Below are 25,264 nucleotides of genomic sequence, written 5' to 3'. Positions count from 1 at the left end.
AATGGTGTCCTAGGAGAGGAATGTCATATATGACAGGCACTTGACCACACAGCTAGGTTACAGCTCAGCTCCCTATCAACACATTAGCTCCAGCATTTGCGCATGGCTAGTTATGAAACTGAGCTCTATACATGCAGGATAAGTTGTTGTTTTGGGTCAAATGCCTTCAGTGACTGACACAGTATTTTGGCCAAATACTGGACCGATCACCCATTTGTGTTGACATAACAGCCGTCTCCAGAAAGATAAAGACTGGTTGCTCACAGGTTACAGTGAGGAATTGAGAGCTTCTTCTTTTTCTATTTTTGTATTGTTAAGCCATGTATTCTGCCCTCATATAGCTGTCTGTTTGTGTTGTCATCAAGTAGTAAGAAAGGTTTTTCCTTATTGAATCAAACTTGAGACAAACTGTAAAACTGTCAAAAAAAAACAAACAATTAAATGCAAGAAATTACATTTATTTATCATGTTCATTTATTTCTCTTGTTTAGGCGATCAAAAATAAATTCATATTTTTTTCTCAATAATTCACACATCGTTTTTACAGACCCTGACAAGTTCTTGATAAATAAGTACAAAATACATTGGTATTACCACAATAAATATCATAATAAATATATTAGTTAAGTCTTTACAATTACAAAAAGCAAAGAAATGCAAATAAGTCAACATATCGTCTATGGAAATACTGTGATGTTACAGTCCCTGATGAAATAGAAGTCACCTACTGCAGTTGAGTAAAGACCCAACCAGGGTTGTCAAAACATTATGGAACAAAACAGGTCTCTCAATAAATGGCAAAGGCTACACAAATACCCCCTCCTAGATCTGTGACATACACAGACGGCGTACTAGCACCTTCTCACTTTTGTCACAGATGTGTTAAAATATGACGAGTCCAAAAATAACAAGTCCAAAAATAATATGAAAAACTGTTCTTACACAAAGAATTTGGCAAAAGTAAAAAAAAAATAATTAAAAAAAAGAAGTGTAAAGCTTTGGTTAAATGCTACATAGAGAGACTAGTCTCCCAATACCTAGTTTAAAGTGCATATCACAGTGAGAGAATGTATTGTCGTCATTTTCCAAGTCACATTGATGGTTTGAATAGTTTTTGGTATGCACATGAATACCAACAGTATAAACAGACCTGACAAACAGTTCTGTCAGCTTACTAAATGGAGGGGAGTCTTTTGTTTCAAATTATCATATATTTAAAGGACTAATTGAAGTAAGGCTACTAGGTCCTTCTCCTATTGATTGAGACAGGTAAAGCTACTTAAAACGTTTGTTACTATCATAACCATCAAGGTCATTTTTAAAGAAAGCAATTAATGGAAGACAAGATGAAAAGATAAATGAAAATATACATAATTATAAAAAATATACAGATTTTGATAGAAGTTTGAGTACCAAATAAATGTCACTGAGCAAGTAATTTACTAATATAAATAAACAGTATAAAGTGTTGATGCGCATCATATTGATAGGATTTCTGATTTGTGTAAGCAGAACCTTCACAATTGATCAAGGTTCGGGTGTTGGATTGTCTCTATGTGGTTTGGGTTTCTTAGTCAGAGAGTGACAGACGCGCAAAGACGGTGAGGCGCTTGTTGCCAGCCCCATCAAATGTGGGGGACTCTGAACCGCTGGTGCTGCCTGTGCTGGTGTAACTATCCCGATCTGAGAGGGAATCTTCAGAAGAGAAGCGGTGGAGGTTTTGCTGGGTGATGTAGACGTTGTTGCGGTCCTCCATAGCGTACGATTTGTTCAGAGTGTCTGGGAAGTTATTTCCGTGGCCACAAACGCAGCGTGAGGGCTTCTGTGGCTCAACTATCATAGGGATGTTGTGGATGTCACCAACACTGGGTCGGCTCTGACAAAACTGAAATGTGTTGCGTTGGGTGTCATTGAACACTGGGGAGAGAATGTCCGCAGGGGGTGGTGACACCGAGGGCGCACGGGTGAAGCCAAGGGGGTCGTGGAGCGCAGGGGGAGGAGAGCTGCGTGATCCCATGAAACCTGCGAAACTGACGCTCTGACGGAGCTGACGTGGGCTCTGATCAGCAAGTGCTTGGTTGTGGAACTTTTGGGTTAAGGGGGTGAGCTTCTCTTCATGAATGAAGTGACAGCGGGCTCCATATGGGCAGTAGCCAAAGTTGTAAAAGGTGCGGCAGGCCTCCGTTTTGTATTTTGGGTGCCTGTACAAACCACGCAGCTCAGGCTCTCCATGGGCAAACTGACACTTGCTCCCATATTTACAGCTGCCGTTCTCCTGGAAACTACGGCACAGTTCGGTCTTGTAACGGTTGGAAGGGAGAGGTGTCGGGTTGTTCAGTGGGGGAAATCCAGGCGGTGGAGGCACTTCATCCAGGGTCTTCATTTTACCGAAGGAGAGTACACTGGATTCGGTCAGACTCATGGAGCGGTCAGGTCTGAAGGAAACCTGTGGTTGACTTGGAGCAATCTTGCTCCAAATGTCAAGTGGCCAGGGGGTATCATCGTTCAATTGCTCAGAGCTTAGACTATGGCTCTTTGGTGAGAAGAACGAAGTTGAACGGTTGAGACGAGGTACCATCGGTTGAATTTGTTTCTGGGTGAATGGTTCATCTAAACCCAGATTGATCAGATTCTGTGGAGAGAAATATAACAGTCAATAAATCACGTTATATCATATAATAGCCTACTCACGATGCAGAATTGTAGCATATGCTCTGCTCCTCAGAAGCTTAATCGTTAAATATGTTTTGTGAATATTTCAACATGTAATCAAAGTTGAAAGTAGCCAACAACTAATAAAATAGTCTAATTGTGTTTTTGTTACGCACCAAATGCATAACCATAGCTTATACTACCGATCTGAACATACATATAACCCCAGTGAATAAAACTTACCCTCGTGATAATATCGTCGATCATATCTGACATGCTTCTATGTATTCTTGTCCGTTGAAAAGTTTTAGTTCGCCTGTCACTTTCAGCTGCAAGACACGGGCGATTGTGCTGCGCTGTTACTGAAGGACTAGCCCTTTTTATAGTTTATTTCTGGCGGCAGGCGGGGTTTCCTGTGCTATCTTCCCGGACACCACTCCCGTAAAGTTTCATACACAGCAACCAGGGTTTGTCGTAAAGCCATGTTTTTGTATTTTTAAATAGCTGTGAAATGTTTCAGTTTCCCCAACATTCAAACATGAACGCATCATATAGACTAGGGCTACATAATACGCCCATAAGTAGTGACCCACTTGTTCATTATTTTCCTAAGTTCATTCGATTTTAAGTTACGATGACGACTAGTTTTGGGATAGTAGGCTATGATTAACTACTTAGTTCCTGGTCACATTCCCCCCAAGGCTGTTACCAGAATCACCCCATACTTTTTCCTCATTGGTTTATATGCGTGAGACCTGCTCTCTGTTTTTAATTCTGTCTTTAATAATATATTTTCCAGTCTTTACTTTCATTTCCCAACAGTTATAGGCTAGCCATCGAAGGAGGGAGAGATAGTTATTTATATACCCTTAGGCAATAGGAATATATATATGCCAATGTGCATTATTTAAAGTCAATGTTTTCAATCGCACCTTCAGACAATTACGCTCACATTTTGGCACAAAACAGACATGGTCAATTCCATGTAGCCTAGATTTAGTTGGAGACTGGATGGTGGTCATGTAGACTATAGATCTAACAAGGTGGCCTAAAATGTATCTGTGTTTCCATCTGTATGTCCATTTTCATGACAATGTCATGACAGGTGATATGAATCCATTTAGGCAATGACTTTAGTAAGATCTTACTGTAACAAATAACATTATCCAGTAATCAGTCTAGACTTGAAACACAGGGTTTATCAGGATACGGTTTAGTTTCTATTTGTGATATCATGTAGGGTTTGCTAAGTCATGTGTGTGGTACCATGACAAGGCTCAATTAGGCTATGTAAGTATTTTTTTTCCCATCTGTGTTACTGGTAGCCCAATGGTAAACAGACAATGTGATTACTAATCCCTCGATAGCAGGAAACTCTTGGATAATGACTATGTTTCTGTTTCTGCTATTTAACCATCAATGAAACCATGGGTCTATCCCTTGCCTGACATAGCACTGTTCACACGAGTGAGAAACGCATCTGAATTTGTGTGGCTAAATAAGTCATTTTGGCATTAACTCAGCGGCTAACTACCATTGGCTAACACCAATAAAGTAGGCGCAACAATGGCCCGATTTTAAAGTGTGGAATAACCCACTCTGCCTTGATTAGTAGACTACATTCTGAGAGCATTTTGCTACACTTGCTCATGTAAATAGTGTCAAGTTGAAGAAGTTCAGAGGGTTTAAAAACATATCCAGTCAAAATATATCCAGGGACAGTGTCCCATGGATCAACTGGCTCATGTTGAGTTGATCTACAGTTCTTAGAGGTGACTGTATCTCTATTTGTCATGTGGGTTTGTTGTCACACAGTTCATAAGTCTAACAAGGAAGTGCGATAGAAAGTCACATATTTACTTTGAAATGCTTACACTTGGATGTGCGTTGAGCTCTTTCAATTGAGTCATTTGATTGCCAAACTACCTAATGGCAGAAGGAACACTGTTTCAACTATTCAATGTTTGAGGAAACTGCTCATTTCACTTGGACCCTATCACTCCCTCAAAATGCTTATACATTGACTTCAGCACCGTTGTTGCTGAATAGTGTTTTTGTATAATCTGGTTGTGTCCTAAACTCTATAGCCTATAGTTAACTCAGTATTAAGGTTGTATTATGGAGACGATGTGAGGGGAAATGGGTGCAGAGTCTGGCCTAACATGATGTTTAGTAACTGCTGTGTACATATTCCTGTAAGCCAACTCTTCCTTGGCTATATAGCCAAAGGGGTGGATGTGGAACTGAAACACAAACTTGAGGCAGAAACACTCTATGTCCCACCCTCTCAATACATATTATGTCAGTTTCCCACCTTAGTGGTCACAGTGTACCTTTCCTTTACATTAATGTCACCTTAGTGGTCACAGTGTACCTTTCCTTTACATTAATGTCACCTTAGTGGTCACAGTGTACCTTTCCTTTACATTAATGTCACCTTAGTGGTCACAGTGTACCTTTCCTTTACATTAATGTCACCTTAGTGGTCACAGTGTACCTTTCCTTTACATTAATGTCACCTTAGTGGTCACAGTGTACCTTTCCTTTACATTAATGTCACCTTAGTGGTCACAGTGTACCTTTCCTTTACATTAATGTCACCTTAGTGGTCACAGTGTACCTTTCCTTTACATTATATCCCAACAGCAGTGGGACGTGTCCATCAGGACCTTGAAAAGCTCAAGTTTCATTAATTGCTGGCAGCATAACTCCCGGCCACAGAAGCAGGTAGGGCAGGCATGCCTACTCATGTCCAGTTAAAAATAACCCCAAGCTTCCACTACCTTGTCAAATTTGGCTGGAAATTATATTTAAAAAATGGTTCATGAGAAATTGAAAATGTTTTCTTCCTTGCCTTCTCTTTCCCTTTTTTTCTATTTTGTTTCCCAATCCACTTCTTTAGTTTCTCAAACTGTGAAGTGGTGTGCATCTTTTCTCCAAGTTTATTTTCTTCCCGGTCCCAAGACTATGGGAAGTTGCTCCTGGTGAGTTGGGGAGGGGCCCGGCATACTTGCTCATACACACATGCTCACACAAATATACATGCTAGCTAAGCCCCAAGGGACATTCTATAGTGCGCAACAATGTGCGATACGCCAAGCTTTCCATTGGGGCTTTCCAGTCTTAGCAAAGGTACAGTTTATACACTATAGACATCCCAATAGGCATGTTTAGGCAGGAACCCCCTTATGAACACTCATGGTGACATGTGCACGGGGTGGGGAGGCTGTGGTATGAATTAGGGAAATTATTACAAAAACGTATGCAAAACAAAATCTGACATAATTGAAATGTATACATTTTATAAAGCACCTTTTATAGCTTGTATTAGCAGCCCAACAACAAATAGATGAGTAAAAGCAAAACTATAAATGTAACTCCATGTAAATGCATACAGAAATCACATTTTGTGCATTGTGGATTGTTACTGAAAATCACGTATGCCATGTCCTTTGTCCCAATTTCCACAAATCATTAACCCACACAATCATTCACCGATACCACTTATGCTAAGTGACCTGGGAGTGACTCAAATGGCCCAGTTATCAAATGTCTCAGCTAAACTCACTGTTTTTATGCTGCAGTTATCTTATTGTTGACAAAATTGTCAGCTCATAGTGAGCTGCTCTTAATGTAACTCCTCTCAATGCTGCTCAAGAATAAGTGAAGGGTTGTGTCCAGACACATCTGTGTTCAGCACTGTCAATAGACTCAACACCTAAATCCAATTTTTTTTTTTATTGTATAGTAGTCAGTATTTACAGTGCCTTCAGAAAGTATTCGCACCCCTTGACTTTTTCTACATTTTGTTGTGTTGCAGCCTGAATTTAAAATGTATTACATTGAGATTTTGTGTCACTAGCCTACACACAAAACCTCATAATGTCAAAGTGGAATTATGTTTTTAGAAATATTTACAAATTCATTAAAAATGAAAAGCTGAAATGTCTTGAGTCAACAAAATTTGAATATGTAATATTCATAGTCTTTGTTATGGCAAGCCTACATAAGTTCAGGAGTAAAAATGTGCTTAACAAGTCACATAATAAATTGCATGGACTCACTCTGTGTACAACAATAGTGTTTAACATGATTTTTGAATGACTACCTCATCTCTGTACCCCACACATAAAATTACCTATAAGGTCCCTCAGTCAAGCAGTGAATTTCAAACACAGATTCAACCTCAAAGACCAGGGATGTTTTCCAATGCCTGGCAAAGTAGGGTAGATAGTTGGTAGTTGGTAGATGGCAAAAAAAAAGCAGACCTTGAATATCCCTTTGAGCATCGTGAAGTTATTAATTACACTTTAGATGGTGTATCAATACACCCCATCACTACAAATACACAGGTGTCCTTCCTAATTCAGTTGTTGGAGAGGAAAGAAACCATGAGGCCAATGGTGGACAATAAAACAGTTAAGAGTTCAATGGCTGTGATAGGTGAAAACTGAGGATGGATCATACTAACCTACTAACATACTAACTAACCTAAATGACATTGAAAATAATGAAGCCTGTACAGAATACAAATATTCCATAACATGCATCCTGTTTGCAATAAAGCAACATCCAACACAACACATCACTGAGTACCACTCTTTATAATTTCAAGCATGGCGGTGACTGCATCAAAAATAAATGGAATAGAGCTAAGCACAGGCTAAACCTGGTTCAAGAAAACCCGGTTCAGTCTGCTTTCCAATTAACACTGGCAGACATATTCACCTTTCAGCAGGACAATAACCTAAAACACAAGGCCAAATATATTCTGTAGTCGCTTACCAAGAGGACATTGAATGTTCCTGAGTGGCCTAGTTATAGTTTTGACTTAAATCGGCTTGAAAACCTATGGCAAGACTTGAAAATGGCTTTCTAGCAATGATCAACAACCAACTGGACAGAGTTTTTAAATCATTTAAAAAAGAATAACAGGTGTGAAAAGCTCTTAGAGACTTACCCAGAAATGCTTACTGCTGGAATCGCTGCCAAAGGTGATTGTAAGCATGTATTGACTCAGTGTGAATACTGAATATGAATTAGATATTTATGAATTTAGTTTTCAATAAATTTGCTAAAATATATAAATACATGTTTTCACCGTCATTAATGGGGTAGTGTGTGTAGATGGGTGTGAGAAAATAAATCAATTTGATCCATTTGAATTCAGCCTGTAACACAAAATGTGGAATAAGTCAAGGGGTAGGAATACGTTCTGAAGACACTACACATAACAGAATCCCTCCACCCTCACCCCTCCCATTACCCCAAATTACATACTTAAGTTTTACCTGAATGATTGTGGACCATAACTTCCACTCAAATGGAAATGTACTCCTTACTTGTTGTGTGTATGTACTGACCTTAATGTGTAACTGACAGATACACACACTACATGTTAATATTTTTAAGTGTGCAGTACAGTACCAGTCAAAAGTTTGGACACACCTACTCATTCCAGGGTTTTTCTTATGTTCTGCTATTTTCTACATTGTAGAATAATAGTGAAGACATAAAACTATGAAATAACACATATAGCAACCAAAAAAGTGTTAAATGAAAATATGTTATATATTTGAGATTCTTCAAAATAGCCAACAGCTTTGCACACTCTTGGCATTCTCTCAGCCAGCTTCATGAGGCATTCACCTGGAATGCATTTCAATTAACCGGTGTGCCTTGTTTAAAGTTCATTTGTGGAATTTCTTTCCTTCTTAATGGGTTCGAGCGAATCAGTTGTCTTGTGATAAGGTATGGGTGGTATACAGAAGATAGCCCTATTTGGTAAAATACCAAGTCCATATTATGGCAAGAACAGCTCGAATAAGCAAAGTGAAACGACAGGCCATCATTACTTTAAGACATGAAGATTAGTCAATACTAAAGGGTACCAATAATAAGAAGAGACTTGCTTGGTCCAAGAAACAGGAGCAATGGACATTAGACCGGTGGAAATCTGTCCTTTAGTCTGATGAGTGCAATTTGAGATTTTTGGTTCCAACCGCCGTGTCTTTGTGAGATGCAGAGTAGGTGAACGGATGTTCTCCGCATGTGTGATTCCTACCGTGAAGCATGGAGGAGGAGGTGTGATGGGGTGGGTATGCTTTGCTGGTGACACTGTCAGTGATTTATTTAGAATTCAAGGCACACATAACCAGCATAGCTACCACAGAATTCTGCAGCGATACTCCATCCCATCTGCTTTGTGTTTAGTGGGACTATCATTTGTTTTTCAGGAGGACAATGACCCAACACACCTCCAGGCTGTGTAAGGGCTATTTGACCAAGAAGCAGAGTGATGGTGTGGTGCATCAGATGACCTGGCCTCCACAATCATCCGACCTCGCCTCCACAATCATCTGACCTCAACCCAATTGAGATGGTTTGGGATGAGTCGGACCGCAGAGTGACGGAAAAGCAGCCATCAAGTGCTCTGCATATGTGGGAACTCCTTCAAGATTGTTGGAAAAGCATTCCAGGTGAAGCTGGTTGAGAGAATGCCAAGAGTTTGCAAAGCTGTCATCAAGGCAAAGGATGTCTACTTTAAAAAATACATTTGTTTTGTTGGTTACTACATGATTCCATATGTGTTATTTAATAGTTTTGATGTCTTCACTATTATTCTACCATGTAGAAAATAGTCCAAATGAAGAAAAATCCTTGACTGGTACTGTATCTCTCGCTTAAACTGACAGAGTTGTAGAGGGATATATATGTTTTTTGCTAATTAGATTTCCGAGGGGGTGCAGACATCGACCTTTGCTAATGGAAGCTTCTGACTGGTACTGTATGTATATTGTAAAGTCATTTGTCTGTTATGTCTTTTTCGTTATATGTCGGACCCCAGTAAGACTAGCTGTTGCTAATGGGGATCCTATTAAATCGAATCCAAATCCAAAGTATTCCCTTTTTATTACCCTCCAAGCTCTCCATGGTTGTTTCCCCCCATTTTTCATACTCTTGTCTGCTTGGTTTCAGTTTCATCAGGGCACTTGAATATGAGTCAGTTGCACCACATACTCTTCTCATTGGGGATGACCTTACAGGAGGAGGACAGAGGGCATCGACTGACTCGGCTGCTGCAGTTGGTCACGAGCCCATATTTACAGACCTTTTTACAAGGGAAAGTACCTTCCTTTCCTGCTCGCATTACATTACTAACAGTGAGTCTCCCCCCTTAGAAACACAGTGGCTCTTATTTTGTCAAGAGGTGTTTCCGTGTTCTATTCCTTTGTTTGAAATCAGTGTGTCTTTGTGAAATAGGTGTATATGAGGTCTTGTGCTGTATAGTAGGCCTATGTTCTGTACCGTAGCTACGTATTGCTCTGCATTGACTATAATGTTTGAATGATAACCGTTTTCCTCTATTGCCTTTGTATGTTTTCACTTAGCCTATTGGATTTGTTCTGACAAACTCACTGGGTAACTTGTCCGTGAGGTTAATCTCCCTGAGTTCAAAAGTTCAGTTTGAAATGCTTTTTAAAAGATTTGCTTTTGGGGGAAAAAAAAACAGAAAATGGGTAATACTTTGGTACATGACGTTTTCCAGGTATGACTGTTTCCTAGAACTACCTCAGCGAGTCAAAGCAGTAGCTTACTCTAGCGGTCCTCAGAGGGATTGCATTTGTGCCACTCTGTTTTCGCTATGGAGGTGCAGTTTTTACACTTCCCTTCGAAAACACATTTTGGCAGTGTGAAATATTCCCTGAGGAACAAACATGGCCTTATATATGGAATACCACCCCTCGTCTTTCACATACTGGCTCTGTGAGTTGATGCTACCTCCCTTCTATTTACGCAACCCCTCTTGAACACAGCACTGTCTACCGCACCTGGAAAACATGAATGGATGTCAATACACATAGGCTACTGTGCCCTGTCTCCCTGTTATAGAAAAAATGGGCTATCAATGAATATCAAAACCGAGACACATAACCCACTTGCTTTGAGCCAGTTAATATGTGGATGCTTGTTTGTCAATCCAAGCATAAAACCGTATTCCTTAACTTTTCTATGCACCTGTCACTGAATATAGTGGCCCAGCGTGCAGTGACAACACCCCGCAGTGACAACACCCCGCAGTGCCAATGATGCTGTCCTTTATTGTCCATCGCGGTCAAACGTCTGACGCACCATTTTCACACTGAGCAGAGGTCGGAAATGGGATCATTAGCCTGTCGGGGAAAGAATGCTGTGGAATATTGTCCCAGGAATTGTACCACAATTCAGGTTCACTCAAGGTTCAAGATTGCGTGAAAAACTAGATAGTCTTTGAAGAATCCAGCATGTTGAATTACAGATATTTGAAGCTTGGCATGTCAGTGTGGCACTTCCCTTCTCAATACAGTCTATACAAATATCACTGCTTTACAGGTGTGACGTGATCACACGACATGTAGCCACATTTTGACCACACGTGTGACATCGCACATGGAAGGCAGTGTCATTCTATGATAATATTCACAAAGTGGATGGTGACATCATCTCAGATTTGACCATTTGTGGGAGGGATAATTAGATAAATAAAAATACAAGAAAGGCCTTTATGATTCCAATAATAAGTTCAGCACTGTCTTGTGAAGTGGCTATTTTGATCATTATTTCAATTCTTGTCTCGTTATAGGTGTAACTAAAGGCAGTGCTAGTCTGTTCTTTTTAATAACTTGGATGATCCTAGGTCCTAATGGCCAGGCGCCGTGGGAATGATTGAGCCATCCCCTCACAGGCAAGTGTGGTATGGCAGTCAAAGCTGAGTGCAGAATCTGCCAGTCCTGAGATAGGTCGGAAGTCCCACTCACTCTGCAGCAGCACAGCTCTCATAGTCTCTCTCTGTCCCTCTCTCTCTCATGCTCTCGCTCTCTCAGTATAAAGTAGGGAACATTATTGTCAGTGAACCATGTAGCTGTGTCCAGAGTGGGGACGCCTTGTGACAAAGGGGTCAGACACTGCCAGGAGACAGTTCCTATGGTGCAATGTTTTTTTTCTCATCCGTGTGAAATAGTTATGTTCTGCAAAGTTGTGTATTTTTAAGTGTATCTATTCATAACATGCAATAGGCTTTCAAACCTAACCTCTGTGAGAGCTCTTTGGGCTATGGCCAAGCACACACACTCCCTTTTCTGAGTTCTTCCATGTTTCACTCATAGCTGTATTCATGGTCAGGTGCCGTACTGCTGGATGATAACTTTGTGGATGTGGACCCACTTAGTGTTCGGTAAGACTATAGCTGTGTTGACGTAAATTGAGTCTAAAGTATGCTTATTGGTCATAGTATGGATATAGTTGGTATGCTATAAGTTCCCGGATGTTGACACTATTTCCGTACTTTTAGGGCACAAAATGCAATTCTTCTGAAAATGGGAGTGGCTTCACATCGTTTTCAGATTTGAAGAAAATTATGGGAAATATGTAGCCAAAGTCCAACGAAAGCTTCATCCAATTCATTGCTTTAACTAATTGGGAAAACTGTTAAGAAAATGTTGAGCAATGTAATAAAGTAATGACTTTTCAAATAGGCAACCTTTACATGTTAAGTTGGCTGACAATTTGTTAGCTATGCTATTCTTACGCACCACAGAGCATATCATTACAGCAGTATGCAACGTTATCGTTATGTTAGCTAGCTACCTAAAGTTAGTTGGCTAATAATACATCAAACTTGTCAATATATTAACTATATGCTATATAACTAACTACCCAATGTTTATTTACTTGATTATTCCCATAATTTTTTAGCTTAGCTAAGTGGTGTAGTTGTTGTGCGTTCTCAATTAACATTATGGTACTTTTGTAAATTCACTCTGGCTATACTTCAATTTCAGAGATGGCCGGTGTCAGTAAACGTTGGCAAAAAGCGTAATTAAATTGTTGCCAGCAGCACTGTTAGTCACCAATGGTCAGTTAGGTGTTTTCTCATTTGTATCTGGAAGTTGCTAGCAAGCTAGCCAACATTAGCCAGTTAGCTTGGGTTCAGTGTGCGCTCTGAACGCTCCAAGAGCGAAATGCTCTGAATTTACAAACAGACAATCTGACAATGCTTTGAATTTACAAATGCCCAGAGCGCACTCTGAGCGCCCTCTGGCACTCCAGATTGAATTTCAGAACACATCCCAAGTCGGAAAACGTCTAGCTAGTCATTTGTTATGCTAACTTGCTAGCAAGAGGTTGCATAGCAACAGCATCAATTTCCGGTAGACAGGCGAAGAGCTAGGACGCTTTACAGTATACTTAAACGAACTAACAGTATACAGTATAGTATGTAGTATATACTCATTAAGTATGTAGTATACAGTATGTTAGTATGGGTATTTGACCACAGCTTATGACTCAGCCTTACACCCCTTTCTGAGGTGTTTTATGCAAAAAAATAGTAATTCCTATGTCATCCTTGGTCACACCTATGAAAATAGTACATTTCCTCAAGATTAGGTTTCAAACGTCATGACCTATTTTGTTCAGTTTCAGTAATATCAATGGAGTTTCAGTGTTGGATTGGTTTTCATGTGGTTCTTTGACAGGCTTGAAGTTATGAATACTCTGTGTATTAGCACATATAGCATATACTAATCCCTATGGCCGTGCTTATTTGAACTCCCCTCTGTAATTTAGCTCCATGTCAACACCCCTTCCAGTCGCTGTATTTTTCCCCCTCTTTCTAATTCTCTCTCTCATTGTCTCTCTCTTTTCAAACCTTCTGCGAGTCTCTCCCTGGTTCTTCAGTAATATGAGAATCTGAAGTTGTAATATGCTTTCTCACTTTTCTTTCTTCCCAATCCTCTTTGCCCTCTTTATCATATTTCTACATTTTTTTCCCCTCTCAAGGAAGTGGGGCCAGCGCTGCCTAGCAGGAGGTTAAGGGGTGGGAGAGACGGGAAGCAGAAGCAGAAGAAGGAAAATGAAACCAAACGTCCTGAATGCTCTCACAGTGGTTCCGCAACACCAGATTTTTTGTTCTTTCTCTGGTCTAGTGGAGAAAAAGGAAAGCAGATGAGTGCTATTGAGAATCCAAGGGAGGCAGCTTCCCCTAAATGTTTCATAACACCAGCAGTGCATGTAAATCCTGTATAGGGAAACACAAGCAAGTGAACTCAATTGAGATGGGAAATAAAATAAGGGAGAACGGAGTGTGTTCCAAAACCTTTGATCTGTCAATTAACCGCCATTGCTATGGGAGGATAGCATTATTTTATGAGAGGTAAAGAAACATTTTGTCATACTGGAAGGGGAGAAAAGTAAAGAAAAGGGCAAGAGATAGTTAGAAGGAGAGGGGGATAGAGATGGATGGAGGAAGGGAGTGGGCGTGTCTGCCATGCGTCACACCAGGCCTGATGTGCAGGCGCTATCTCAGCACCATCTCGCCTGTCAACATTCCCCATTCCACAGGCCCTACTTCACTCACTCGCTCACTCACTCACTCACTCACTCACTCACTCACTCACTCACTCACTCACAATCAAGAGTCTGCTCTTTTAAAATAAAGAAGTATTTCCATGTATGGTAGGGGAGGCAAAATGTGCAGGGTAAAGTTTGATGTGTGAGGAGAGCGTTTCTGGGATTTGTGCTGCTGGTTCTTCTCTGTATATCATGTTGAATAATGTCCGACACTCTGGTGACTGCCATTCATCAGCCATGTCTGATGGGAAAAATGTGGAAATGTCATAAATGATCATACTAGCATTAATCAGAACAGCAGTAGTAAATACCAATGGTTGTGTGGACACGTTGAGCTGTGTTTTCCCATAACATAACTTCCCCATACTTTTATGGAAAGGTCATGTATGCAGTAGTCACGTTTAAAGCGGGGAATATTTTAGATATTCAAATTGAAGCACAGTGGATTTGAAAACGCCACACGTCATTGGTGTAGCCCTTTCACCAATCAGATCTGAAGCTTCTTTGTCAGCTGGCGTCTCCCTATGAATGTTCTCTCACATTAAAGTAGGCCAAAGGTACAGTGCAACACCTTTCCGATATCTTGTATGTCTCCTAGGTCCTAGGTGCGTATGTGTGTTCCCCTATTAAAAGTCTGTGTAGTTCCTCTGTCTCCTGAAGGAAGCTTCTCCCTGCTGCGGTGCTCTCACGTATGCTCTGTATTTGCCACCATGGCACTATTGACACTCACAGCAGAAAGAAGTGAAAGGCTAAGCAATAACAGAAAATGTGTGCACATAGACACAAATACTTACACACGTCCACACACACGCACATACACAGTCCCTCAGGCTTTTAAAGGGAACCTTGTGAAGTGGGTAAAAACATTGAAGAGGTGTGAAGGAGGTTACTGTTTGTTGTGTAGATGTCATAAACGCTGGATCATGTTCATGTTTTGCTTGTCAAGGCCTATATTCTGTATATACCAGTGGAGGCACCTCAGAGGAGGAAGGGGAGGACCATTCTCCTTAGTGAATTTCAGAAAAAAAAAGTTATATTATTTTGATAAAACAATATAATTGACTAAAACACACTGTTTTGCAATGAAGGTCATGTACTGTAGCCTCAACAGCAATCTCTGGGGTAGCTCCATGGTGTAGCCGGAGGACAGCTAGTTTCCGTCCTTCTCTGGGTACGTTGACTTCAATACAAAACCTAGGAGGCTCAGGGTTCTCACCCCCTTCCATAGACACACAGTAATAACTTCCAGAGGGCATCCTCCAACCTATCAGAGGTCTTGCAGTATAAACTGACATGTTGTCATTCCAATCAAAGGATCAGACAAAGAATCTACTACTGAAAGCATAAGCTACTGCTAGCTAGCACTGGAGTGCAACAACTATGGTGAGTAGTTGACTCAAAGTGAGAGAAGGACAATAGTTGAACAGTTTTGAAGAAATTAATTCATAAGACAATGAAGTAATGATTACACCCTATACCAGCTAGATGCAGGCAAGAGTGTGCAAGGTGCTATTAAATGTGTCACTGTTTGGATTACTCAAATTTTTCTCTCAACCTGTTGTAACAACCTCATGATAGGTATAGGGAACATTTGAGTATCATGTAGGAGCCTTAACCTATTGATGTTACATTGAGCTGGGTGAATGGAATATGAATGACAGTCATCCAATACGCTGTAATGGAAATAAGGCCATGCTCATTAAAAAACATTGTCCTTCCTCATCTTAAACGGCACTGACCGCCACTGTTATGTACTGATAGAGAAACTAAAACCTGACAGTAACTTATTAAAACTGAAACATTTACATTCAGCTGACATTGTCCCTCAATTGCAATACCCCGATTTAAGAGCAGGTTAATTTAGAACCTAACCCGATCCAATTCCATGCATGAACATTTCCCTTCATCGAAACCTGGTTCCAGTCCACTCCTCTTATCCATCTACCAGTGACTCCTACTCCCCATGCCCATGGACGTGACTGTTTATCCATGATTGTGAAGTGCAAATACTGCTCATATATTGCTCTGTGAAATGCACTCTGCCCTCAAAGGGCATAGCTGTGGGTTTATGTCAAATAAAATGATATAATATTGTACTTGTCACATGCACCAAATCTTTTCAGTCTCTCGAGGGGGAATGGACGTTTGTGTGCCCTTTACGACTGTCTTTGTGTGCTTGATCACGTTGAGGGAAAGGTTGTTATCCTGGTATCACACTGCCAGGTCTCTGACCTCCTCCTTATAGGCTGTCTCATCATTGTTGGTGATCATGCCTACCACTGTTATGCCGTCTGCAAACTTAATGATGGTGATGGAGTTGTGCTTGACCATGCAGTCATGGGTTAACAGGGAGTAATGAGGGGACTGAGCACGCACCCCTGAGGGGCCCCCGTGTTAAGGATCAGCATGGGGGGAGCGGCCCGTCAGGAAGTCCAGGATACAGTTGCAGAGGGAAGTGTTTAGTCCCATTGAGTTTTGAGGGCACTATGGTGTTGAACGCTGAGCTGTAGTCAATAAGTAGAATTCCCACCTTTTGTCCAGGTGGGAAAGGGCAGTGTGGAGTGCAATAGAGATTGCATCATCGTTGGATCTATTGGGGCGGTATGCAAATTGGAGTGGGTCTAGGGTTTCTGGGATAATAGTGTTGATGTGAGTCATGACCAGCCTTTCACAGCACTTCATGGCTACCGACGTGAGTGCTACGTGTTGGTAGTAATTTAGGCAGGTTACCTTTGTGTTCCTGGGCATAGGGACTATGGTGGTCTGCTTGAAACATGTTGGTATTACAGACAGATGAAGACACTTGCCAGTTGGTCAGCGCATACTCGGAGTACACATCCTGGTTATTCCGCTGGCCCTGCGGCCTTGTGAATGTTGACCTGTTTAAAGGTCTTATTCACATCGGCTATGGAGAGGGTGATCACACAGTCGTCTAGAACAGGTGGTGCTCTGATGCACGCTTCAGTGTTGCTTGCCTCAAAGCGTGCATAGAAGTCATGTAGCTCGTCTGGTAGGCTCGTCTCACTGGGCAGTACGCAGCTGTGCTTCCCGTTGTAGTCCGTGTAGTAGGTTTGAATCTTAGTCCTGTATTGAAGCTTTGCCTGTTTGATGGTTCATCGGAGGGCATTGCAGGATTTCTTATAAGCATCCGGGTTAGAGTCCCGCTCCTTGAATGCGGCTGCTCCACCCTTTAGCTCTGTGCAGATGTTGCCTGTAATCCACGGCTTCTGGTTGGGGCATGCACATACAGTCACTGTGAGGAGTGTCAGGCCTGGTGTATGTTCAGATTCAGGGGCCTACACATCAAAGCAGGTCACTGGTGTTTTTTTATCACTACATCCAACCTCTCACTGAATGTGCCTCTTTTTTTAAAGGGGAGGCTTAATCTGAGCAATAATCCACACATCAAACATCCCGGGCCACGTGCGTGAGACCTTAGACCCTGGGATTATTTCTGACGAAATTTGTCTTAAGAAGGCAAACCTCCACAGTCAGCCCGATTGTTTTGGCCGTGCTTGGGTTTGACGTGGTTATGTGAGAGTGAAATGTCCTGAATCAGAACCAACACTCCGGCCTCCTGTATCCCGAACCTTGCCAAGCCATCCGAATGGACGGCTAGAGAGGGACGGAAAAGGGACATATGATCACCTCCATCTAGGACAAGGGTGGATTCATGGACACTTGAGTCAGTTCTACCTTATCAGAGAAGTTAATGTCATGGCACACAAGGAAGAAATACATCTGACCGCTCGGGAGGATTTAGTTTTGAGCTCCTCTTAAAGTTTGTGAGGATTTAAAAGGGGAGTTATCAGGGTCAGTAAAGGTAATAAGCAAGAAGCCAAAGAGTATCAGAGTAATGCTGTGACACAGGCCAATCTCTGTTGTTTTGGATGGCAAACAACAGTACTAGAATTTAGGAGCTCTGATTTCTATTTTTTTTTAATACATTTTTATTATTATTTTTTTTAAGCCTGTCACATCTGTGAATGTGGAATGTGTTTTGTAGGTTGATTGAAAAACAAGAGAACTTAATAAAACTTTAAATTGAAAAAAAGAAAGGGGAATGGAAAATGTCTGTTTGGCCCTTTTGATGTGGTGTTTTCTGAATTTTCACAAAATCTAAAACTTTCTTTGTCTTGATATGTAGGTCATATCTTTCTAAGGTGAGCTTCAAAATGCCCAGGTTGAAATGTGTGGGTCGTGGACTTTTTCAACTTTCCCTTAACACCATATAGCATTGTACCATCTGACATACAAAGGAATTGCTTTTTCAAGTGACAACTTAATAAAGTGTATTTATTTTTATTAGATGAGCAATGTGTCATCTTTTGATCAAAACCTTACTTGACATTCGATTTAAGAATGATTATCTAACCATGTGTGTGAAGTTTTATGTCTTTGTATCAGTTGTTGAAACAGGAGTATGAAAACATCTAGAAGGGATATTGAGGTGTGTCGTCCATTGCGCAAGAACCATCATTTAGCCATCACTCTTATCCAGAGCGACTTACAGTTAGGGCTTTTCATCTTAAGATAGCTAGGTGGGACAACCACTCTTCACAGTCATAGTAAGTACATTTTTCCTTAAAGTAGCTATCAGCAAAGTCAAAGTCAGTAAAGGGAAAAGGTAAAGTGTGAGTGTTAGTTCACGAAAGGCTATTTTTTTTTTGGGGGGGGGGGGGGGGGGGGGGGGGGGGGGGGGGTGCTGGGGAATTAAGATACTCTTCGAAGAGGTAGGGTTTCACATGTTTTTGGAAGATGCGCAGGGACTGTCTTAGCTTCAGGGGGAAATTGGTTCCACCATTGGGGTGGGCCAAGAGACCAGAGGTGGCAGAACGGAGTTCTCGGGTTGGGGTGTAGGGTTTGAGCATAGCCTGAAGGTAGGGATTGGCAATTCCTCTTGCTGCCCCGTAGGCAAGTTGTGGATGCGAGTTTCGGCTGGAAGCCAGTGGAGTGTGCTGAGGGATGGGGTGACATGGAAGAACTTGGGAACGTTGGGCACCAGGCGGGATGCAGCATTCTGAATAAGCTGAAGGGGCTTGATGGCACAAGCAGGGAGGCCAGACAACAGCAAATTGCAGTAGTCCAGACTGGAGATGACAAGTGCTTGGATTAGGACCTGTGTTGCTTCCTGTGTGAAGTAGGGTCGAGTCACTGTTTTGATGTTTTCAGAGAATGACAGGGTGTTGTCCAGGGTCATGCCAAGGTTCTTTGCACACTGGGAAGGTTGACAACCATGATGGCGAGGTCTTAGAGCTGACTGGCCTTCCCCGGGAGGAAGAGCAGCTCTGTCTTGTCGAGGTTGAGCTTGAGGTGGTGGGCCGACATCCAAGCAGAGATATTTGCCACACATGCATAGAGATGAGTGTCGCGACCTGGGTGTCAGAAGTGGGAAAGGAGAAAAGTATTTGAGTGTCATCCGCATAACAATGATAGGAGAGACCATGTAAGGATATGATGGAGGAAAGATATTTTATGATGTCACATAGCAGGTGCAACCTGTTTCTGTTGGTAGCAGGCAGGAAGTCAGACAGTGTGCAGATAGAGAGAGAGAGAGAGAAAAAGGATGTTTCTTGTTGTTTGGCAATTTTGTACATTTTAATGAGCTGTAAGAAAAGTGAAAAGATCTGATAATTCAAATCATGATGCATTGAAATTGGTATGTGTGCCGAGTTGGCTAATTTAGGTTAGAAATGTTTTCTGACACATCTTCTCGGCTTTATACTGGTCTGGTACAAACTCATTAAGAATTATTGAGAGAAAGGTTATAGGCCTACTAAACAATCTTAGCAATGAAATGTCACTAGAAACAGTTGTAGACTGAAGACTTGGGCCAACTAGGGAAGTGACTCATGGCATACTTTGAGGTCAACCAAAAATCATTTGTTGGGCAATGGACAATTAGCTTTGGAAATAAATGCATTGCATTTTGTCCCCTTATCAGGTTTCCTGTGTTTTGGCGGGCAGAGGAGATGGCAGACAGATAGAGGCTTCTCCTTTCCTCACTTCTTGTCTCTCAGTGGGGTCCGTTTGGGGTCTTAGTCACCGGGGTGTGAATCAGAGGCCGTGTTTGCATCGAACACAGTGACTCACCCTGCTGCTTTAAATCACAGGAATGCCCGCAATGCTGCAAGATGGCTGCCTCTGGGCTGGTGTCATACGGACTCCAGCTGAAAGAGAGGTTTGACTCCCTCACTGCCAGAGAATTCCCCCCTCTGCCCTTCTCCTTATCCCACTTCAGTCATACCGATTTGGTACACCATTTTAAATAGGTTGATTTAATGTCTTCAGAACAACATAGCTTTGACTGATGCTTGTGTTTAACCCAGAGTTCCTTGCATAGTTTTGAGGTTGATAATAACCTGCATACGAACAAATGTTTAGCTTTTTTCACTTAATCATTCACTCACTCACTCACTCACTTCAGGCTTTTTTTTGACAACCTATTGACCTTTTAATGTTATGACAGTAAAACCCTATTTGTAAGCCTATATCTGTTGGCTCAGAGTGCAAAGTACCCCAAATGTTGTAGAAATGTACACAGTAGTGTTAGTGTTACGTACAGTATTAGCAATAGTGTAATAAGGGCTTTTATTTCTTAAGAAAAATAATGACAAGGTCACACATACAAGACTAATTAAATTGATGTGTATGTTAGGTATAGTTATGTTCCTTCACTCGTCAGTCAAATGCATAACAATATTGTATCACTTTTTGTTAAGATCATCAAGCCATTCATACTGAGAGCGCTTTTATGAGAGGTTCAAGTCCCTCTTAAATTGAGGAAGGGGTCTGGGGAATGTTCCGATTTTTCTTGGAGTATCCTTTTCTGTATGAAATGCAGTCCAGGCTTTCCCACATGTTTTAAGTTTCCGTCCTTGGTTTTTCTTCTCTGCCCGTCATCTGGAAGGTCTTCTCATTTGTTAGTGAAATATAGCTGAGAGGTGTTAGTCACAGGGCGAGCTAGAGCAACTGGAGATGCTAGGAGACGTCGCGAAGAGGGCCCTGTCAAACAATCGGCAGATGCTGGGAGAGGAGGCGGATCAAGACCCTAGGCATGGGCCTACCGCATGGAGGGGTATGGTAGTGGGCTAAAGGCTTGGGCTTTGGCCTACTGGAGGTGTATGATAGTGAGCAAAAGGCTTAGGACTAGGCCTATGGAGGGTGTGGTGGTGGGCCAAACATTTTGGCTTGTGCTGATGTGTGGTAGTAATGGAGGTAACAATTTAGTCTTACTTTTCTGCAATTTATGCCATTAGTGATTAGAGGTACGGAAATGAAATACAAGTGTTTATTATTCAATTCTTAGCCGATTTTAACAAAGGGGCAATCATGAAGTTTAGTCAAACCTAAGGTATGTCCGTTCAAATAAATAACCTGCTGTACAAATTGTGTGGTTACCAACTTTGCGTACGTTACTTGTATGTTAAATGTGTATTTATACATTCGTCTTAAACATTTGCCGTATTTGAAAGCGGCCACACAGAGTAGAAGGTTCCTGGTTTCTATTGTATTTGTAAATTCAGCATATTGTCTGTTTGAGTTGTCTTGGTGATACGGTGAGAAGGGTGTACACTTGTTGTTACTAGAGACCAAGTCATAACACGCTTCATTACCAGTTCCTCAATCAGCAAAACCTCAAAGCAAACAAAACACCTGTCAACGCCTAATGACCAATGAGATGAAACTGTAACGTGATGCTCGCCATAAAGTATGGAATGCTTCTCATACATTATGACATTTTCCATTAGGATCTATAAAAGGTGGACCGGAAAATTGAAATGATAGAGAACATTTAATGCTGACGCAAGTTTTTGGATTTACTTTGGCAAAATACATTTGCTTTCAGAAGCCATGTGCCAACATATTGACACCACCCACATCCCTTTTAATCAGTATTGTTTTTTATAATATAAGAATGTGCATAATTACGCGTTTACACTATTTAGCCAAAGTACATACTCTGGGGGTATGGATTTCGATTCCGTCCATCTACCACGGCACTGAAACTCTGTCAAAAACCCTGAAAGTTTCCCATTCCCCAGAGACCATATCACAGTTCATTCCTCCGGCTGAAACCTCAGGCCATATGTTGAAAATGTCACCAGGGAGGTACCGTTCAAACCATGCTATTCTGCGCCCCACCCACGCTATCCGCAGCACTTATCATGAAGAACTATGAAGAGCCTAGAACTAAAGAAAAACGTCTGTCTTCCTAGATCAGTGAGGAGGAAGGTGAGAGCTGCATTCCTGCCCTGTGGAGGTGAGGTCCATGGGAGGAAAGATCTACTGCTCGATTTGGTGGGTTTTCTTTTCAATCCAAGCTGCCCAGAGCATAAGCCAGCCAGTGTGGCTAAGAGTACATCCCCAGGTTTCTAAGAACTCTGACAACAATTCCAAGGAAGAGAGATTAACACACTTGCTTGTAAGAACACAAACTAATTAACCAGAAATCTTTTTGTGATTCTTAGGTTCCCAAAGCCTACAAATGACTGGCAGTTGAACGTATGATGAAATCAAGGGGGTGGGTGATCTCTTTTCAACCTGACAATGTTTCTTCACAAGTTCTACACTTTGTTGTCACTGGATGTACATTAGAAGCTTTATTGGCAAAAACATCCAGAAACATACTACTGCTAATGTTGACTCAGTCTACCAGTGTTTTGGCATTGATGGGTGTGACTGTAATGTTTGATTTGAACAGGTAAATGTGAAACTCTTTACATCTCTTCCATTAATTACGTAATTCTAGAGAACTTTTCAGCCTGTAGAGAGGCTTGCTTTTTATTTTGTGTCCATATTGTCTATTTTGTAAAATGCTTGATTTTTTTTCTAATAGGTCATGTGACACCATAATATATTTCTATATATTTATATTTTCATTTTTAGTTAAGCCTGGATGGAAGAACCCAAAGCTTGCATGTGTTTGTGACAAATCTTAATATCGCCGCTATATCTACTTTTTGTTACTATCTACTGAATCACTGCTGTAAATCAGGTTGTCCGACATTCCTTGGCTTTGTCGTAACCATATTGCTTATTCTGCCTTTCAACAGTGCTTCTTTGTCAAATGTGCAATGTTGTTTTTTTCTGCCTTTAACACAAACACCTAGGGAATTTGAGACATAAGGAAGTTATTTTGAAGGAATAACACACACAACGCGTGCAATCATCTAAGCATTTATTTTCTTGTTTGATTGTCTGTGATGTTGTCTCGAACATTAAGACAATCCATTTGTCTTCTTTTGTTCCCTCACAGATGAATCCATCTGAAGTCCCGAACGCTGTGCCAAAACCACAGTGAAACAGAGTCACATGAGGTGGAATGAACATTGAGGCTTCGTCACAGGCCACAATGACTCAGACTTAGAAGACCCACTTACTTCCACACTCACCAATTTACCCACCCGCTAGCTCTGAGACAAACACTCATTCTTCTCCATACTCACAGCTATTTCTGCACATTCTGAGAACTTGGTTTACCGCTTCTCAAAAGTGCCACGTGTTGTACAGCAGAAGAAAGTGAATCTTGTTTTTGATGAGGATACAGGTTTATCCCGTTCCCACACGTGAAGAGTGAGAACAACATGAATGTGGTATTGGAACAGAGCCAATATTGGGCCTTTTTAAGCTCTTAAAGGGAAAAAATAGGCCTTGTGGTCAACCCGAACCGCAAATATTTGCCTGGTGTGGTTTACTGTAGTCATCACAATTCTTTGGTGGCAAATGTAGTAGTTTTTCCCAATAGCTTTGTAAAATTTGAGAGATAAACTTTCATAATAAAAAACAGAAAACTGGACAAATCTGAGGAAATCTAACAGCATCCCAGACCGTTAATTGGCAATACAACTTGGCTCTGCTACATGGTAGCTTAAGCAATGCTACACTTTTAGAAAAAAAAAAGTTATTTGGCTGTCCCCATAGGAGAACCATTTTTGGTTCCTATGTGGAAAGGGTTCTACATAGAACCCAAAAAGGTTACACCAGGAAACAAAAAGTGTTCTTCAAAGGGTTTTCCTATGGCAACAGCCAAAGAACCCTTTTAAGTTCTACCATAGCAAAAAAAATGTAAGAGTGCACCACAAATCATGTTGCCACAAAGCTGATTGGTGGAACAAGGGTCAGTGTGACACAGTTTTACTGTAGTCATCACAATTATTTTGTGACAAATTAAGCCTTGTTTTTTCCATTTGCTATTAACAGTAAGACACACCTCTTCATCCTCAAAATTGATAGAGAACATTTTCATAACACAATGAAATAGGACACACTTGAGAAGTAATTGGTTATACAACACAGGGCACCTGATTGGTAGATTTATCTGTAGCGTCATAAATAATAAAAAAATAAAAAAAACTCATACGATATCATCTGATTGGTGGAATAATGGCCAGTGTGAGTCCCTGGTTTACAGCCTTACCCCTAGGCGTGCGTTGTGCCAAGAGGCGGGACTGACTTATGGAGCTGTCTTTGATTGGGCAAGTCTCTGAGCTGGTGAAACGGGTTATACTGTCCCACAGCAAGGGCAGAACCCATCACAGAGTTATATTTGGAAGTCGGGGTGGGGCACAGGTAGGGACGAGGCCTCACATGACACAAAATCCACAGGACAACAATGTCAAAACAACCTGTCAAAATGCCTCAGTGAGTACTCCACCAAAACAATGATGAAACCATGCAGGTTTACTACATTATTCCAATGGAAAAGTTCACAAGTTTACAGAGAATATTTTCTTCATGTCATGTGTCACAATCGCATTCCTTGTCATGCTATTGCAAATAGTGAACTCTATGACTGAGTTAAAATTGCTGTAAGGACCTATACTCCACTGAACCACTTAGTAAATGGTGGGGGTGCAGCAGAGGTTTCATACAGGTCATAACACACAGACACAGACAAACACGCACAAGCACAAACCGCTGACCTTCACGCTGGTAATGTTTTCTCTCAGTGAAGAAAAATCCATGAAAAAATGGTCAGCATTACTGGAAAGAATTACTGTACGAATACTCCAGTGACTTGAAATTTGAAGCCAACCTGTTCACATAGATTCTTGTCTCAAGGCCCCTTACATAAGGCAACAAATGATTGCATGGAAATGTTGAATAGTAAGGTCAGGTGAAATAATTACTAAACTTCTGTCTTTTTTTGTGGGTGACTGTGGTTTGTTCCATGTTCTGTCTTTGTCTGTTGTCTGTTCAGACAACCCACACCCTATTT

At 41.2% G+C, this 25,264-nt stretch overlaps 1 protein-coding gene and 1 long non-coding RNA gene across 2 annotated transcripts; one reads left to right on the top strand and one right to left on the bottom strand.

The window, feature by feature from the left end:
- Positions 1 to 442: 442 nt before the first annotated feature.
- On the bottom strand, positions 443 to 3,010 carry LOC139386283 (mRNA decay activator protein ZFP36-like). Its single transcript, XM_071131778.1, has 2 exons — positions 2,896 to 3,010; positions 443 to 2,632 (listed from the first exon to the last, which is right to left on the bottom strand). The coding sequence occupies exons 1-2, from the start codon at positions 2,926 to 2,928 to the stop codon at positions 1,571 to 1,573; spliced, it is 1,095 nt and encodes a 364-aa protein (XP_070987879.1). The 5' UTR covers positions 2,929 to 3,010; the 3' UTR covers positions 443 to 1,570.
- Positions 3,011 to 9,679: 6,669 nt separating this feature from the next.
- On the top strand, positions 9,680 to 24,397 carry LOC139386280 (uncharacterized). The gene is made up of 4 exons (XR_011629028.1): positions 9,680 to 9,815; positions 22,263 to 22,344; positions 22,515 to 22,567; positions 23,303 to 24,397. It is a non-coding gene; the product is annotated as an uncharacterized lncRNA (long non-coding RNA).
- The last annotated feature ends 867 nt before the right edge of the window (positions 24,398 to 25,264 follow it).

The sequence above is a fragment of the Oncorhynchus clarkii genome, chromosome 27, assembly GCF_045791955.1.
Source record: "Oncorhynchus clarkii lewisi isolate Uvic-CL-2024 chromosome 27, UVic_Ocla_1.0, whole genome shotgun sequence".
Classification (NCBI taxonomy): domain Eukaryota; kingdom Metazoa; phylum Chordata; class Actinopteri; order Salmoniformes; family Salmonidae; genus Oncorhynchus; species Oncorhynchus clarkii.
Note: the sequence above shows the minus strand (reverse complement) of the source record. Positions and strands in the feature narration are given on the sequence as shown.

What these genes read in the sequence shown, in the direction of transcription:
- LOC139386283 (XM_071131778.1), bottom strand. Translation starts at nt 2,928, where the DNA reads ATGTCAGATATGATCGACGATATTATCACGAGG. An exon ending in TCGACGATATTATCACGAGG is followed by an intron (nt 2,633 to 2,895) that starts GTAAGTTTTATT and finishes TTCTCTCCACAG; the next exon opens with AATCTGATCAATCTGGGTTT.